The sequence below is a fragment of the Bombina bombina genome, chromosome 6, assembly GCF_027579735.1.
Source record: "Bombina bombina isolate aBomBom1 chromosome 6, aBomBom1.pri, whole genome shotgun sequence".
In the NCBI taxonomy this organism is placed as follows: Eukaryota; Metazoa; Chordata; class Amphibia; order Anura; family Bombinatoridae; genus Bombina; species Bombina bombina.
The window spans coordinates 576049728-576065351 of record NC_069504.1 but is presented as its reverse complement, the minus strand read 5'-3'; the positions used below and the strand labels follow the sequence as shown (position 1 = coordinate 576065351).

The following is a 15624-nucleotide window of genomic DNA, read 5'->3' as shown; positions in this document are numbered from 1 at the left end:
CAAGGTTAAGATTCCTAAGATTCTATCCTTCCTTCAAGAAGGATTGGAAAAAGGATTATCTGCAAGTTCCCTGAAGGGACAGATTTCTGCCTTGTCTGTGTTACTTCACAAAAAGCTGGCAGCTGTGCCAGATGTTCAAGCCTTTGTTCAGGCTCTGGTTAGAATTAAGCCTGTTTACAAACCTTTGACTCCTCCTTGGAGTCTCAACTTAGTTCTTTCAGTTCTTCAGGGGGTTCCGTTTGAACCCTTACATTCCGTTGATATTAAGTTATTATCTTGGAAAGTTTTGTTTTTAGTTGCAATCTCTTCTGCTAGAAGAGTTTCGGAATTATCTGCTCTGCAGTGTTCTCCTCCTTATCTGGTGTTCCATGCAGATAAGGTGGTTTTACGTACTAAACCTGGTTTTCTTCCAAAAGTTGTTTCTAACAAGAACATTAACCAGGAGATTATCGTACCTTCTCTGTGTCCGAAACCAGTTTCAAAGAAGGAACGTTTGTTGCACAATTTGGATGTTGTTCGCGCTCTAAAATTCTATTTAGATGCTACAAAGGATTTTAGACAAACATCTTCCTTGTTTGTTGTTTATTCAGGTAAAAGGAGAGGTCAAAAAGCAACTTCTACCTCTCTCTCTTTTTGGATTAAAAGCATCATCAGATTGGCTTACGAGACTGCCGGACGGCAGCCTCCCGAAAGAATCACAGCTCATTCCACTAGGGCTGTGGCTTCCACATGGGCCTTCAAGAACGAGGCTTCTGTTGATCAGATATGTAGGGCAGCGACTTGGTCTTCACTGCACACTTTTACCAAATTTTACAAGTTTGATACTTTTGCTTCTTCTGAGGCTATTTTTGGGAGAAAGGTTTTGCAAGCCGTGGTGCCTTCCATTTAGGTGACCTGATTTGCTCCCTCCCTTCATCCGTGTCCTAAAGCTTTGGTATTGGTTCCCACAAGTAAGGATGACGCCGTGGACCGGACACACCTATGTTGGAGAAAACAGAATTTATGTTTACCTGATAAATTACTTTCTCCAACGGTGTGTCCGGTCCACGGCCCGCCCTGGTTTTTTAATCAGGTCTGATAATTTATTTTCTTTAACTACAGTCACCACGGTATCATATGGTTTCTCCTATGCAAATATTCCTCCTTAACGTCGGTCGAATGACTGGGGTAGGCGGAGCCTAGGAGGGATCATGTGACCAGCTTTGCTGGGCTCTTTGCCATTTCCTGTTGGGGAAGAGAATATCCCACAAGTAAGGATGACGCCGTGGACCGGACACACCGTTGGAGAAAGTAATTTATCAGGTAAACATAAATTCTGTTTTCTTTAAAAAAGGATATCTAAAGAATGAAGCAAATTAGGTAATAGAAGTAAATTGGAATATAGTTTAAAATTGTATTCTCTATCTGAATCATGAAAGAAAAAATTTGGGTTTAGTGTCCCTTTAACACAACTGGTTTCCAATTTTTAAACAGCAGACAATTTTTTATAAATAAGCAAAACCAAGCCACAAACTGTTTCAAAAGAGGTAGAAGGCAGACTATCACATATACCACCTTTCAGAAACTTTGCATTGAAATGCAAAAATGTTAACATGACCACATGCTCCTGGCTAAGGTTTGCTTCCTTTTTGCAAGCTATTTTGCCTGCAACAGAGAAGAGGCGCTCAGATAATGTTAAAGGGGCAGTAAACTTACAAACTAATGTTATATAATTCTGCACATAGTGCAGAATTATATAACATTAGCTTACAGGCACATTTATACTTTAAAGGATTGCAGAGAAATTGTAACTAAAAACCTTCTTTCTCCAACATAGGTGTGTCCGGTCCACGGCGTCATCCTTACTTGTGGGATATTCTCTTCCCCAACAGGAAATGGCAAAGAGCCCAGCAAAGCTGGTCATATGATCCCTCCTAGGCTCCGCCTACCCCAAGTCATTCTCTTTGCCGTTGCACAGGCAACATCTCCACGGAGATGGCTAAGAGTTTTTTGGTGTTTAAATGTAGTTTTTATTCTTCAATCAAGTGTTTGTTATTTTAAAATAGTGCTGGTATGTACTATTTACTCTGAAACAGAAAAGAGAAGAAGATTTCTGTTTGTGAGAGGAAGATGATTTTAGCAAACGTTACTAAAATCGATTGCTGTTTCCACACAGGACTGTTGAGATGAAGTAACTTCAGTTGGGGGAAGCAGTTGGCAGACTTTTCTGCCTGAGGTATGATGGCCACATTTCTAACACGACTTGGTAATGCTGGAAGGCTGTCATTTTCCCTATGGGGACCGGTAAGCCATTTTCTTAGATTAAGTATAAGAATAAAGGCTTTATAAGGGCTTAAAAAACTGGTAGACATTTTTCTGGGCTAAAACGATTACTTGCTAAGCATATTTGACAGATTATAGCGCTTTATAGTTATTATAATCTTGGGGATTGTTGTTAAAAAACGGCAGGCACTGTATGGACACCTTTTTCAGATGGGGGCCTTCTCTAGTCATAGGCAGAGCCTCATTTTCGCGCCACTAATGCGCAGTTGTTTTTGGAAGGCAAGGCATGCAGATGCATGTGTGAGCAGCTAAGATCCACTGAAAAAGCTTATAGAAGGCGTCATTTGGTATCGTATTCCCCTCTGGGCTTGGTTGGGTCTCAGCAAAGCAGATTCCTGGGACTGTATAGGGGTTAAATGTAAAAACGGCTCCGGTTCCGTTATTTTAAGGGTTAAAGCTTTCAAATTTGGTGTGCAATACTTTTAAGGCTTTAAGACACTGTGGTGAAATTTTGGTGAATTTTGAACAATTGCTTCATACTTTTTCGCATATTCAGTAATAAAGTGTGTTCTGTTTAAAATTTAAAGTGACAGTAACGGTTTTATTTTAAAACGTTTTTTGTGCTTTGTTGACAAGTTTAAGCCTGTTTAACATGTCTGAACCATCAGATAAACGATGTTCTATATGTATGAAAGCCAATGTGTCTCCCCATTTAAATATATGTGATAATTGTGACATGGTGTCCAAACAAAGTAGGGACAATGATGCCACAGATAATAATAGTGCCCAAGATGATTCTTCAGATGAGGGGAGTAAGCATGGTACTGCATCACCCCCTTCTGTGTCTACACCAGTTTTGCCCACACAAGAGGCCCCTAGTACATCTAGTGCGCCAATACTTATTACTATGCAACAATTAACGGCTGTTATGGATAATTCTATTGCAAATATTTTATCTAAAATGCCTACTTATCAAAGAAAGCGCGATTGCTCTGTTTTAAACACTGAAGAGCAAGAGGACGCTGATGATAACGCTTCTGACATACCCTCACACCAATCTGAAGGGGCCAGGAGGGAGGTTTTGTCTGAGGGAGAAATTTCAGATTCAGGAAAAATTTCTCAACAAGCTGAACCTGATGTTGTAACATTTAAATTTAAATTAGAACATCTCCGCGCACTGCTTAAGGAGGTATTATCTACTCTGGATGATTGTGACAATTTGGTCATTCCAGAGAAATTATGTAAGATGGACAAGTTCCTAGAGGTTCCGGTGCCCCCCGATGTTTTTCCTATACCCAAGCGGGTGGCGGATATAGTAAACAAGGAATGGGAAAGGCCCGGCATACCTTTTGTGCCTCCCCCTATATTTAAGAAATTATTTCCTATAGTCGACCCCAGAAAGGACTTATGGCAGACAGTCCCTAAGGTCGAGGGGGCGGTCTCTACTCTAAACAAACGCACTACTATTCCCATAGAAGATAGTTGTGCTTTTAAAGATCCTATGGATAAAAAATTAGAGGGTTTGCTTAAAAAAATGTTTGTTCAGCAAGGTTACCTTCTTCAACCAATTTCATGCATTGTTCCTGTCACTACGGCAGCGTGTTTCTGGTTCGAAGAACTAGAAAAGTCGCTCGATAAAGAATCTTCGTATGAGGAGGTTATGGACAGAGTTCATGCACTTAAATTGGCTAACTCTTTTATTCTAGATGCCGCTTTGCAATTAGCGAGATTAGCGGCGAAAAATTCAGGGTTTGCTATCGTGGCGCGCAGAGCGCTCTGGCTGAAGTCTTGGTCAGCGGATGTGTCTTCCAAGCCAAATTGCTTAACATCCCTTTCAAGGGCAAAACACTGTTTGGGCCTGATTTGAAAGAGATTATTTCAGACATCACCGGAGGAAAGGGCCACGCCCTTCCTCAGGATAGGTCATTTAAGGCTAGAAATAAGCCTAATTTTCGTCCCTTTCGCAGAAACGGACCAGCCTCTACTTCTACATCCTCTAAGCAAGAGGGTAATACTTCCCAACCCAAACCAGCCTGGAGACCGATGCAAGGCTGGAACAAGGGTAAGCAGGCCAAGAAGCCTGTCACTGCTACCAAAACAGCATGAAGGGATGGCCCCCGATCCGGGACCGGATCTGGTGGGGGGCAGACTTTCTCTCTTTGCTCAGGCCTGGGCAAGAGATGTTCAGGATCCTTGGGCACTAGAAATAGTTTCTCAAGGTTATCTCCTGGAATTCAAGGAACTACCCCCAAGGGGAAGGTTCCACAGGTCTCAATTATCTTCAAACCAAATAAAAAGACAGGCATTCTTACATTGTGTAGAAGACCTGTTAAGGATGGGAGTAATTCATCCAGTTCCAATAAGAGAACAAGGGATGGGGTTTTACTCCAACCTGTTCATAGTTCCCAAAAAAGAGGGAACGTTCAGACCAATTCTAGATCTCAAGATCCTAAACAAATTTCTCAGGGTTCCATCGTTCAAAATGGAAACCATTCGAACTATTCTTCCTACCATCCAGGAAGGTCAATTCATGACCACGGTGGATTTAAAGGATGCGTACCTCCATATTCCTATCCACAAGGAACATAATCAGTTCCTAAGGTTCGCTTTTCTGGACAAGCATTACCAGTTTGTGGCACTTCCATTCGGATTAGCCACTGCTCTGAGAATTTTCACAAAGGTACTAGGGTCCCTTCTAGCGGTTCTAAGACCAAGGGGCATTGCAGTAGTACCGTACTTGGACGACATCCTGATTCAAGCGTCGTCTCTGTCAAAAGCAAAGGCTCATACGGACATCGTCCTAGCCTTTCTCAGATCTCACGTATGGAAAGTAAACATAGAAAAGAGTTCTCTTTCCCCGTCAACAAGAGTTCCCTTCTTGGGAACAATAATAGACTCCTTAGAAATGAGAATTTTTCTGACAGAGGTCAGAAAATCAAAACTTCTAAGCTCTTGTCAAGTTCTTCATTCTGTTCTTCGTCCTTCCATAGCGCAGTGCATGGAAGTAATAGGATTGATGGTTGCAGCAATGGACATAGTTCCTTTTGCACGAATTCATCTAAGACCATTACAACTGTGCATGCTCAGACAGTGGAATGGGGATTATACAGACTTGTCTCCGACGATTCAAGTAGATCAAAGGACCAGAGATTCACTCCGTTGGTGGCTAATCCTGGACAATCTGTCACAGGGAATGAGCTTCCGCAGACCAGAGTGGGTCATTGTCACGACCGACGCCAGTCTGGTGGGCTGGGGCGCGGTCTGGGAACCCCTGAAAGCTCAGGGTCTATGGTCTCGGGAAGAATCTCTTCTCTCGATAAACATTCTGGAACTGAGAGCGATATTCAATGCTCTCAAAGCTTGGCCTCATCTAGCAAAGGCCAAATTCATAAGGTTTCAATCAGACAACATGACGACAGTTGCTTATATCAACCATCAGGGGGGAACAAGGAGTTCCCTGGCGATGGAGGAAGTGACCAAGATAATTCAATGGGCGGAGGATCACTCCTGCCACTTGTCTGCAATCCACATCCCAGGAGTGGAAAATTGGGAAGCGGATTTTCTGAGTCGTCAGACATTCCATCCGGGGGAGTGGGAACTCCACCCGGAAATCTTTGCCCAAATATCTCAATTATGGGGCATTCCAGACATGGATCTGATGGCGTCTCGTCAGAACTTCAAGGTTCCTTGTTACGGGTCCAGATCCAGGGATCCCAAGGCGACTCTAGTAGATGCACTAGTAGCACCTGGTGAATATGTCATCGGCTCCACCATGGAAGCTACCTTTGAGACAGGACCTTCTTGTTCAAGGTCCATTCGAACATCCGAATCTGGTTTCTCTCCAACTGACTGCTTGGAGATTGAACGCTTGATTTTATCAAAGCGTGGGTTTTCAGATTCTGTAATAGATACTCTTATTCAGGCTAGAAAGCCTGTAACTAGAAAAATTTACCATAAGATATGGAAAAAATATATCTATTGGTGTGAATCTAAAGGATTCCCATGGAACAAGATAAAAATTCCTAGGATTTTATCCTTTCTACAAGAGGGTTTGGAGAAGGGATTATCTGCAAGTTCTCTGAAGGGACAGATTTCTGCGTTATCTGTTTTACTTCACAAAAGGCTGGCAGCTGTGCCAGATGTTCAGGCGTTTGTTAAGGCTCTGGTTAGAATCAAGCCTGTTTACAGACCTTTGACTCCTCCCTGGAGTCTCAATCTAGTTCTTTCAGTTCTTCAAGGGGTTCCGTTTGAACCCTTACATTCCATAGATATTAAGTTATTATCTTGGAAAGTTTTGTTTTTGGTTGCAATTTCTTCTGCTAGAAGAGTTTCAGAGTTATCTGCTCTGCAGTGTTCTCCGCCCTATCTGGTGTTCCATGCAGATAAGGTGGTTTTGCGTACTAAGCCTGGTTTTCTTCCGAAAGTTGTTTCCAACAAGAATATTAACCAGGAGATAGTTGTACCTTCTTTGTGCCCGAATCCAGTTTCAAAGAAGGAACGTTTGTTACACAATTTGGACGTAGTCCGTGCTCTAAAATTCTATTTAGAGGCCACTAAAGATTTCAGACAAACTTCTTCTTTGTTTGTTGTTTATTCTGGTAAAAGGAGAGGTCAAAAAGCAACTTCTACCTCTCTTTCTTTTTGGCTTGAAAGCATTATCCATTTGGCTTATGAGACTGCCGGACGGCAGCCTCCTGAAAGAATCACAGCTCACTCCACTAGGGCTGTGGCTTCCACATGGGCCTTCAAGAACGAGGCTTCTGTTGACCAGATATGTAAGGCAGCGACTTGGTCTTCTCTGCACACTTTTGCCAAATTTTACAAATTTGATACTTTTGCTTCTTCAGAGGCTATTTTTGGGAGAAAGGTTTTGCAAGCCGTGGTGCCTTCCATTTAGGTGACCTGATTTGCTCCCTCCCTTCATCCATGTCCTAAAGCTTTGGTATTGGTTCCCACAAGTAAGGATGACGCTGTGGACCGGACACACCTATGTTGGAGAAAACAGAATTTATGCTTACCTGATAAATTACTTTCTCCAACGGTGTGTCCGGTCCACGGCCCGCCCTGGTTTTTTTAATCAGGTCTGATGAATTATTTTCTCTAACTACAGTCACCACGGTATCATATGGTTTCTCCTATGCATATTTCCTCCTGTACGTCGGTCGAATGACTGGGGTAGGCGGAGCCTAGGAGGGATCATATGACCAGCTTTGCTGGGCTCTTTGCCATTTCCTGTTGGGGAAGAGAATATCCCACAAGTAAGGATGACGCCGTGGACCGGACACACCGTTGGAGAAAGTAATTTATCAGGTAAGCATAAATTCTGTTTTTACCAGAACGCCGCTCCTTGCTCTACTGAGCGGGTCTGGATTTTACACAGCGCATCTCTGCAACACTGTGTGCCCGGTCGTGCCATTTAAATGAATGAAGCTTGCTCCCGCTCTGGTCTAGTAGTGGGAGCGAGCTACATTCATTTAAATGGACTATGCACTATGTGCAGAATTATATAACATTAGTTTGTAAGTTTACTGCCCCTTTAAGGTGCCTGAGATGCATAAGTAGGGTTTTGCCAATTTCACAAAGGTGGGATATTTATCTTTGTTAACTCTCCACCAATGCAATGGGCCTCTTAAAGTAAGCCTGGACTTCATACTAACATAAAAATATGTTGAATATGCACTGGTAAATAACCAGCTATAAGGTTAGGGAAAAAATATCTAATCTGCTCTTAAAATAACAGATATATACTTATAGAGGCAACACACAAAAAGCTAAAGATCCTACAGAGTAAAGAGAAAGAGATGATAAATTATCTCCCAACTGACCTTGTTTCATTTGTTATTAAGAGAGGTGAACAGTTAGGAGTGTGCTTAGACCATATAGCAGTATATGAACTCAAAGAAAAACCCTATTAAAGAAATAGGAAAAAGGAATGCTATTTCTGCACATCAAACTATTTAACAAAACATTGAAATATAACTTTTACTTATGATTGCATAAAATGACAGCTTCAATAATAATACGGATAAACTATTGTAGCGTGCCAGAAGAGAATTAAAACCACAACTGTGTGGGGTAGACTTGTTACATTCACAATAAATGTTGCTAGGTCCTGTATTTATCCAGATGGGTAATATATTGGAAGCAAAAAGGGGGCAGCAATACTTTGTTAAGGATAGACTTTATTTAGGATCAGTGTCCTGTAATGCCTTATAATAGGGTAGAGGAATCACTTATTTATATTATAGTGCCCTTCCAATCCTTCCCCCCCCCCCCCATACCAGATAGTAAATATTTTTGCAACAATATTTTTTAAGATAGGTTTTTAAATTATTCTTAACCAACAGAGTGCTATTTAAAAAGTAAAATGGATGCCCCTGACGCGTTTGCGTTTCACTATACGTATCTTAAAAAATATTGTTGCAAACATGTTTACTATCTTGTATGGGGGGGAAGGATGGGAAGGGCACTATAATATAAATAAGTGATTACTCTACCCTATTATAGGGCAATACAGGACACCAATCCTAAATAAAGTTTCTCCTTAACAAAGTATTGCTGCCCTCTTTTTGCTTCCAATATATTACCAATCCGGATAAATACAGGACCTAGCAACATTTGTTGCAAATGTAACAAGTCTACCCCACGGAGCTGTGGCTTTAATTCTCTTCTGGCACGCTACAATAGTTTACCCGTATTATTATTGAAGCTGTCATTTTATGTAATCATAAGTAAAAGTTATATTTTAATGTTTTGTTAAATGGTTTGATGTGCAGAAAGAGCATTATTTCCCCTATTTCTTTAATAGGGTTTTTCTTTGAATTCATATATTTAGAGGTTAAATTTGGTACGTATTACAATGAATTAAAATATAAGGAAAAGTCAAAAGCTCTAAGGTCTATATATTGATAACAGTATCTGTGAAAATGTGTCTTACACATTTATCTATAGAGTACATATAATAAGCAATAGCGAGTGATCCGCTAATAATTGAGCAAACAGATAATAGTGCACATGAATTCAAATAACAAATGCCATCAATCTAGGGGCTAGGTGTAAATAACAAGCTTGGCACTATATCATGCAAAGCATAGTCCCAAATCACCTGATTTAATATAAACAATAGAAATGATGACTCCTATTATTTCTTGGTTGCACATAAGCCAGGGGTAGTTGTAAACTTATACTGTCCTGAAAAAGTGAAAAGTAAACATCTGTAGATGTCCTTTAGGCTAAGGGCATAACCATAAAACACAATACCATGTGCAGGAGCTCATTGGAGGGAACCAGCTGGTGCTGTGCACAGACCAACTAATGGATTATGAGATCAGTTGACAACTATTTTCATAATCGATTATTATTGATTATATTGATTAGTTGTTGCAGCTCTACGATAAAATACAGATATTAAATTATCATATAGAGACTAAAATAAAAATGTTCACTATAGCATGTGGTAAGCATCCGTATATAAACTTTGTGACTATGAGACCCCTAATCTTATGACACACAAACAGCTATGCTACTGTAAATAAGTATAGATTAATGAGATGTATGCAGCATTTTTCACTGCCAATTAACCAGAATCTTCTGAATCCTGGGAGGGGGGGAATGTGTGGCAGCCCAAACAACACGGGTGAACAGAATCGCAGTGCAGGCCTCCCTGCCATGCGGTCAGTCCCCATGTAGTTTAGCTGAAGAACATAGGAAGAGCCACCTCCAAAAAATGTTCTCACAAACTTCCCTGGGGTTTCTCAGGGCACCTCCGCTAAAAACCTCAGAATAGTAAATCAATTTTAAGAAGAAATAACCCCTTAAAGCCCAGAAAGTATGGGAAGCTCCTCACAAGCACATCCTTCTGCAACTGCTGTAGGCTCAGCCCCCCCCCCCCCCCTTATTTTTAGGATTTTGATGATTTTTCTTAGAAGCTTATGTGTTTCATTGGAGTTTGAATTGTGATTTACTGGTTTAAATTAGAATATCCATTATTTTCTTACAGCAAGGATGGAGAAGATAAGAAAAGACCAGTTATCATTCATCGAGCAATTTTGGGCTCAGTGGAGAGGATGATAGCAATTCTCTGTGAAAACTATGGAGGAAAATGGTAGTTAACTTCAATCATTTTTTATAAATAACATTCCGTTATGCAGTTAATTTCTTTTTTGTTTCAGGTGTTCCCCATTGAGAGCCTGAATTATTAATGGAAGGGTAAATTATGTTTAACCCTTTCACTGTTAGGCGTTCAAACAATTGTTGCTACTTTTATGATATTTTAAAGCTCTATGTTTCTTTCCATTTCTCCTCTTCTCCCATAGTGGATGTTCAACAGTTTAGTTGACTATAATGTAGATTGTTGTAGAAAGTGTTGACATAGGTTTTAAATGGAATGAAATGTCTCCCCAAAAATTAAGTGTTGCCCTTCATCTATTTACATTATTACTTCTATATAGTTGAAATGTAAAATAAAATATTAATAAATAAGATTTTTTTTTTTAAGATTAATATGAAAATGAATAGGATAAATATTAGTATTTTAGTGTGTCTGAGATTATAAATAATTATATTAAGGAAACGTTAGAAGTGTAAAGATCTACGTTTCCCATTTCAAAATATTGTGAGGTATATATTGCCAGTACAGTCAGTGCACAAATATGATAACATGCTTTCATCATTTAGGGAAAGGAAAACGAAATTGTGGGTTTGATTACAGAATCTGAGTGTGTAAAATGAAAGCTTCACATATTATCTTTCTACAGCTATCACTTTTTTAGCTTCTTACAGAGGTGCAGCCAGATTAGTACCCACGAAAATTATTTGTATATTACATTGTGACTCATATAATTTCACTGAGCTATTTTATCATTGCACATATTTGAGCGGTATTTTATCCAGTATAAACTATTGGGACTTCTTTATATTTTGTATATATTTGTTGCAGTTTAGGTTTCAATATATCGGTTTATATTAGTCTATAGGGGGTACACATTATAAGGTTGGGATAACACTTCTTCCCAAAATGTTATCAGCACTGGAGAGAACTAACAGGAGGAATTCTTTTAATCCTCCGTCCAGTACTGAAGGGGACAGTCCAGGCCCCCTAGTGATCAAAAGTATAGACACCATGTTTAATAAATTGGGTGATCTTTTAAAAAATGAGCATAGACACTGGTGGGACCTGGACTATTTAAAGAAGTATAAAGAAAAAAAGCAGATCCCAAGAGGACTCAGATTATTCAAACACTGCTCCTTTAAAAATGATCAAGAATTGACCAAAAAATGGTATGAAATACTAGATGACTGTTCCTTTAATCTAATAGATTTATTGATCTCACATAGACAAAATCTGGTTGAAAATTTGGAAAAAGAGATAGAAGCTATCCAAAAAGAATTGGAACCCATGAGAGACCATTCAGAATACAATAGACTAAATACTGAAACCATAAAAATGGTGGATGAATATCAAAATGATATCATCAGAATTAAGAATGGGAAATTCAAAAGAGATGAGGAGGACTATGCAGAGGGTACGGTATACACATATAATAAAAAAACTGCAGGTCAAAAAGAGAATAATGAGGGATGGACAAGGGTACCATTTAAGAATAGGAACAATACAAAAACTCCATACCAATCGACACCTCATCATAGTGGGAGGAACATAATACTAACAATAGGAAATTTCAAAACAGACAACCCTACCAGCATAATTACCAACACAATAGAAATAAAAATAAGAATAATTCTTATAGTCACCATGACTATCAGAATCCCAATCATATTCCACTATACAATCGATTTGAACCCCTCCAGAACAATGCTGGGGGGAACAGATATCAGGAAGTGCAAAAGTGTGGGTAAATAGTGCGCTGGTGGAGGAAAATTTCTTTCATTCAAACACACCTCTGCTGACCGGTACAAGCAAGTATCAGAAATAAGAAGAAAATTGTACACCTTGTATCGGATGTAAAAAGGTATCTTGAAACTGGCTAAGCATTGATTGGCGGACGCAAGGCGGGCCCCCACACATTGGATGTGACGTCAGACGCCAGCAACACGAGGACACTATCGGAGGAACCGAGCTGCAGGATGCACAGGATACCCTGTTATAGCTCACGTATACGATAAGGTACAATTTGTATGGGAGTCGCAAACTGCAATCTCAAACTATTAGCAAAATAATTTTATGGGACATCTCTCTTGGTTCATATATATGGACATGATAATTATCCCTGAAAATTTGCTTTGAAACTAATACAAAGGTCTGGTATATTTTGACAGAAAGATACAACTCTATACAAACATTTTTTTATGCACAGCTCTGCTTTAAGCTCCATCTTCTTTCAAAAGTTTTTATCCAGTTGGTAAACGAATTTTAAATGAAAGTATGTAAGAAATTTTATGAACTTTAAAATACTCACGGAAAGTTTGGCAAACTGCCTAGTCACATTACATGTGATATTTCTGAGTGACCAAAAAGTAGCATACGAATATTCTCTAATAGTACTACTTGCTTTTTATCTTATCTTTTATTGATTTATTTCTGTTTTTAAATTTTATTGATTTGTACTAGAGACGTCTCTATAAGTTTTTTAATCATATTGTAACCTAATAAACTGTATTTTACACATAAATTAACTGTATGTTTTTTACACATTTTTGGATACTTTAAACCCTTATCACATATATACACTTAATAAATCCACATAGTATCTTTAGCTATTAGCGCCCTTACTAAACCTCTTTTCTCTGAACAGATATCAGGGTAATGACTATCAAAACTTCAATTCACCTAACCCTGGGGGGAATAGACATCAGGGTAATGACTATCAAAACTTTAATTCACCTAACCTCCAAAATGATCAAGGCCAAACTAGTCATCAAAGGGTTGAGATACCATCCACCTCCAAGAGCAATTTTTTAGGGGTTCCGAATTTGGCCCCCTTATGGAGGAGGAATATAGGTCCACCCAAGATTCCATCACAACAACATCAAAACACACAACAACCGCAGCACCCTCATGTACAACAACAACAAAAGAAAAGACCTTACCCCAACGGGGAAGACGAGGGAGAGGCAACACCACACAAAAAAAGCAACTACAAAAGCTAGCCAAAGGTATATTTAATTTATCCACACACGAACTAACTAACGATGAGGTTAGAATTTTGGGTAGGGGTCTGTCCTACTGCCCCCCCAACCCCCATAAACTGTTCGATTTATTCGTTGATTTGAATAAATATACCAGGAAATTATCTCTACAGAGATACTTCTCTATAAAAAATCTCAAAAAAAGAAATGTGGAGGGATTGCCCATTATCACTAATTCCATGAATAGCCAGACTCAGACCATTTATGCTGAACCAGATCTTATAGCGGAAGACCTTTTTGAAGGATATATACATACCACATTATCATTACCATCTAATTTTAATCCCCCTAAGGAGGATGTCACATATATAGACCTTTTCCAACAGTTGGTAATGGAAGATTTTAATAAATTACCCAGTAAATCAAATAAACACACAAGACTTTGGCCTAATGAGGAAAGAGCCCTCAAATCCCTGGCCAACGATTCCAATCTGGTTATTAGACAGGCGGATAAGGGTGGGGGGATTGTCCTTCAAGACTACAAAGATTATGTTAATGAGGCTTATAACATCCTTTTAAATGTTGAATACTACAGGAAATTGGATGCAGATCCCACAGCTGTATTTTTGGGGAAATTGTTGGATGTTTTGGAGGATGGTAGTGGTAAGGGGATACTAAACACCAAGGAACGGAAATTTTTGACTCCCACGCATCCGTCAACCCCTTACTACTACCATCTTCCAAAGATCCACAAGAATTGTCTCAAACCACCCGGCCGCCCCATCATTGCGGGTATCAATAGTCTGACTGATAAGTTATCTCAATATATTGATAACTTTTTGCAAAAGTATGTTCAAAATTTACCCTCATTCATTCGGGATACCACTGATTTATTATTTAAGATCAAGGATTTTAAACATGAGAAGGATGCCTTGTGGATAACAGCAGATGTTAGCGCCCTCTACTCAAATATCTCCCATGAATTAGGAATATTCGCCACTAAACATTATTTGGATTCGGACATGTACATGCCTAGTACCCAAAAAGAATACATTCTGACACTTATTGAGTTTATACTCAAACACAATTATTTTCAATTCTTGGATGATTTTTATTTGCAGGTAAAGGGGACGGCCATGGGCACCAGGTTTGCCCCCAGTTTTGCGAATCTCTTTATGGGACATTTTGAGGAGAATTATATATATAACTCGAACTGGGAGGCAAACCTGGTGTTCTATGGCCGCTATATAGACGATCTGATTTTTATTTTTAGGGGGACAGTGGATGAGGCCAGATTATTTTGTTCATATCTGAACAAAAACTCTATGGGTATACAGTTCACCTCTAATATACAGCGAGAATCCATAGAATTTCTTGATCTAATCCTGGCATGGGACTCTGAACACAACATAGCCACATCTACATTTTTCAAAACTGTGGATAGCAATAATTTCCTTCACTACAACAGCAACCATCACCACCAATGGAAAAATAGTATACCATATAGCCAATTTTGCAGAATTAGAAGAAATTGTAGTTCATTAGAGAGATTTTGTGAACAATCTAAGATCCTTATACAAAGATTTGAGGAAAAAGGTTATCCTAGGGACATCATTATGAGTGGATATGAAAAAGCACATAAATTGGATAGATCCACTATGCTTCAAATAAAGAAAAAAATTACGATTGCAGATAATGAGGCTCTAGAGAAACCTCAGCAACCTTGTTTTGTGACCCAATATAACTCCAATGCTAAACATATAAAAAAAGTATTACAAAAACACTGGCCAATATTATTAAAAGACCCAATTCTGAAGAAAGATCTACACAGTGCACCAAATGTGATATACAAACGAGCACCTACGTTCAAACAATCCCTAGCTCCCAGCAAGGTGGTTATTTCGAAAAAAGGTAGAGGAAAATCAACACGAAATTATCAAACAGGTCAAAGGGGGTTTTTTAAATGTGGCAAAACTAGATGCCACATGTGTAAACACATTACACATAAGACTAAAACAATTAAATCACATACTACAGGTGAAATTTTTCCTATCAACAATCATCTAACATGCAGCTCCTCGTATGTAGTCTATGTCTTATCATGTAGATGTGGACAACAGTATTTGGGGCGCACTATCCGAAATGTTCGAAAAAGATGGAGTGAACATAGCCGAAACATAAAGAAAAAATCCATGAAACATAGTGTATCAAGACACTATGTTCATGAGCATAATGGAGAAACTTGTCCCTATACCATAACACCTTTAGAAAGTA

At 39.1% G+C, this 15624-nt stretch overlaps 1 protein-coding gene across 1 annotated transcript in view; it reads left to right on the top strand.

The window, feature by feature from the left end:
• LOC128663291 (threonine--tRNA ligase 2, cytoplasmic-like) overlaps positions 1-15624 on the top strand; it is a 411905-nt gene that overhangs the window by 334494 nt on the left and 61787 nt on the right. Inside the window, exon 16 of the mRNA XM_053717549.1 lies at positions 10262-10366. Within this exon, the coding sequence (XP_053573524.1) occupies positions 10262-10366 (105 nt within the window). The remainder of the gene's footprint in view (positions 1-10261; positions 10367-15624) is intronic.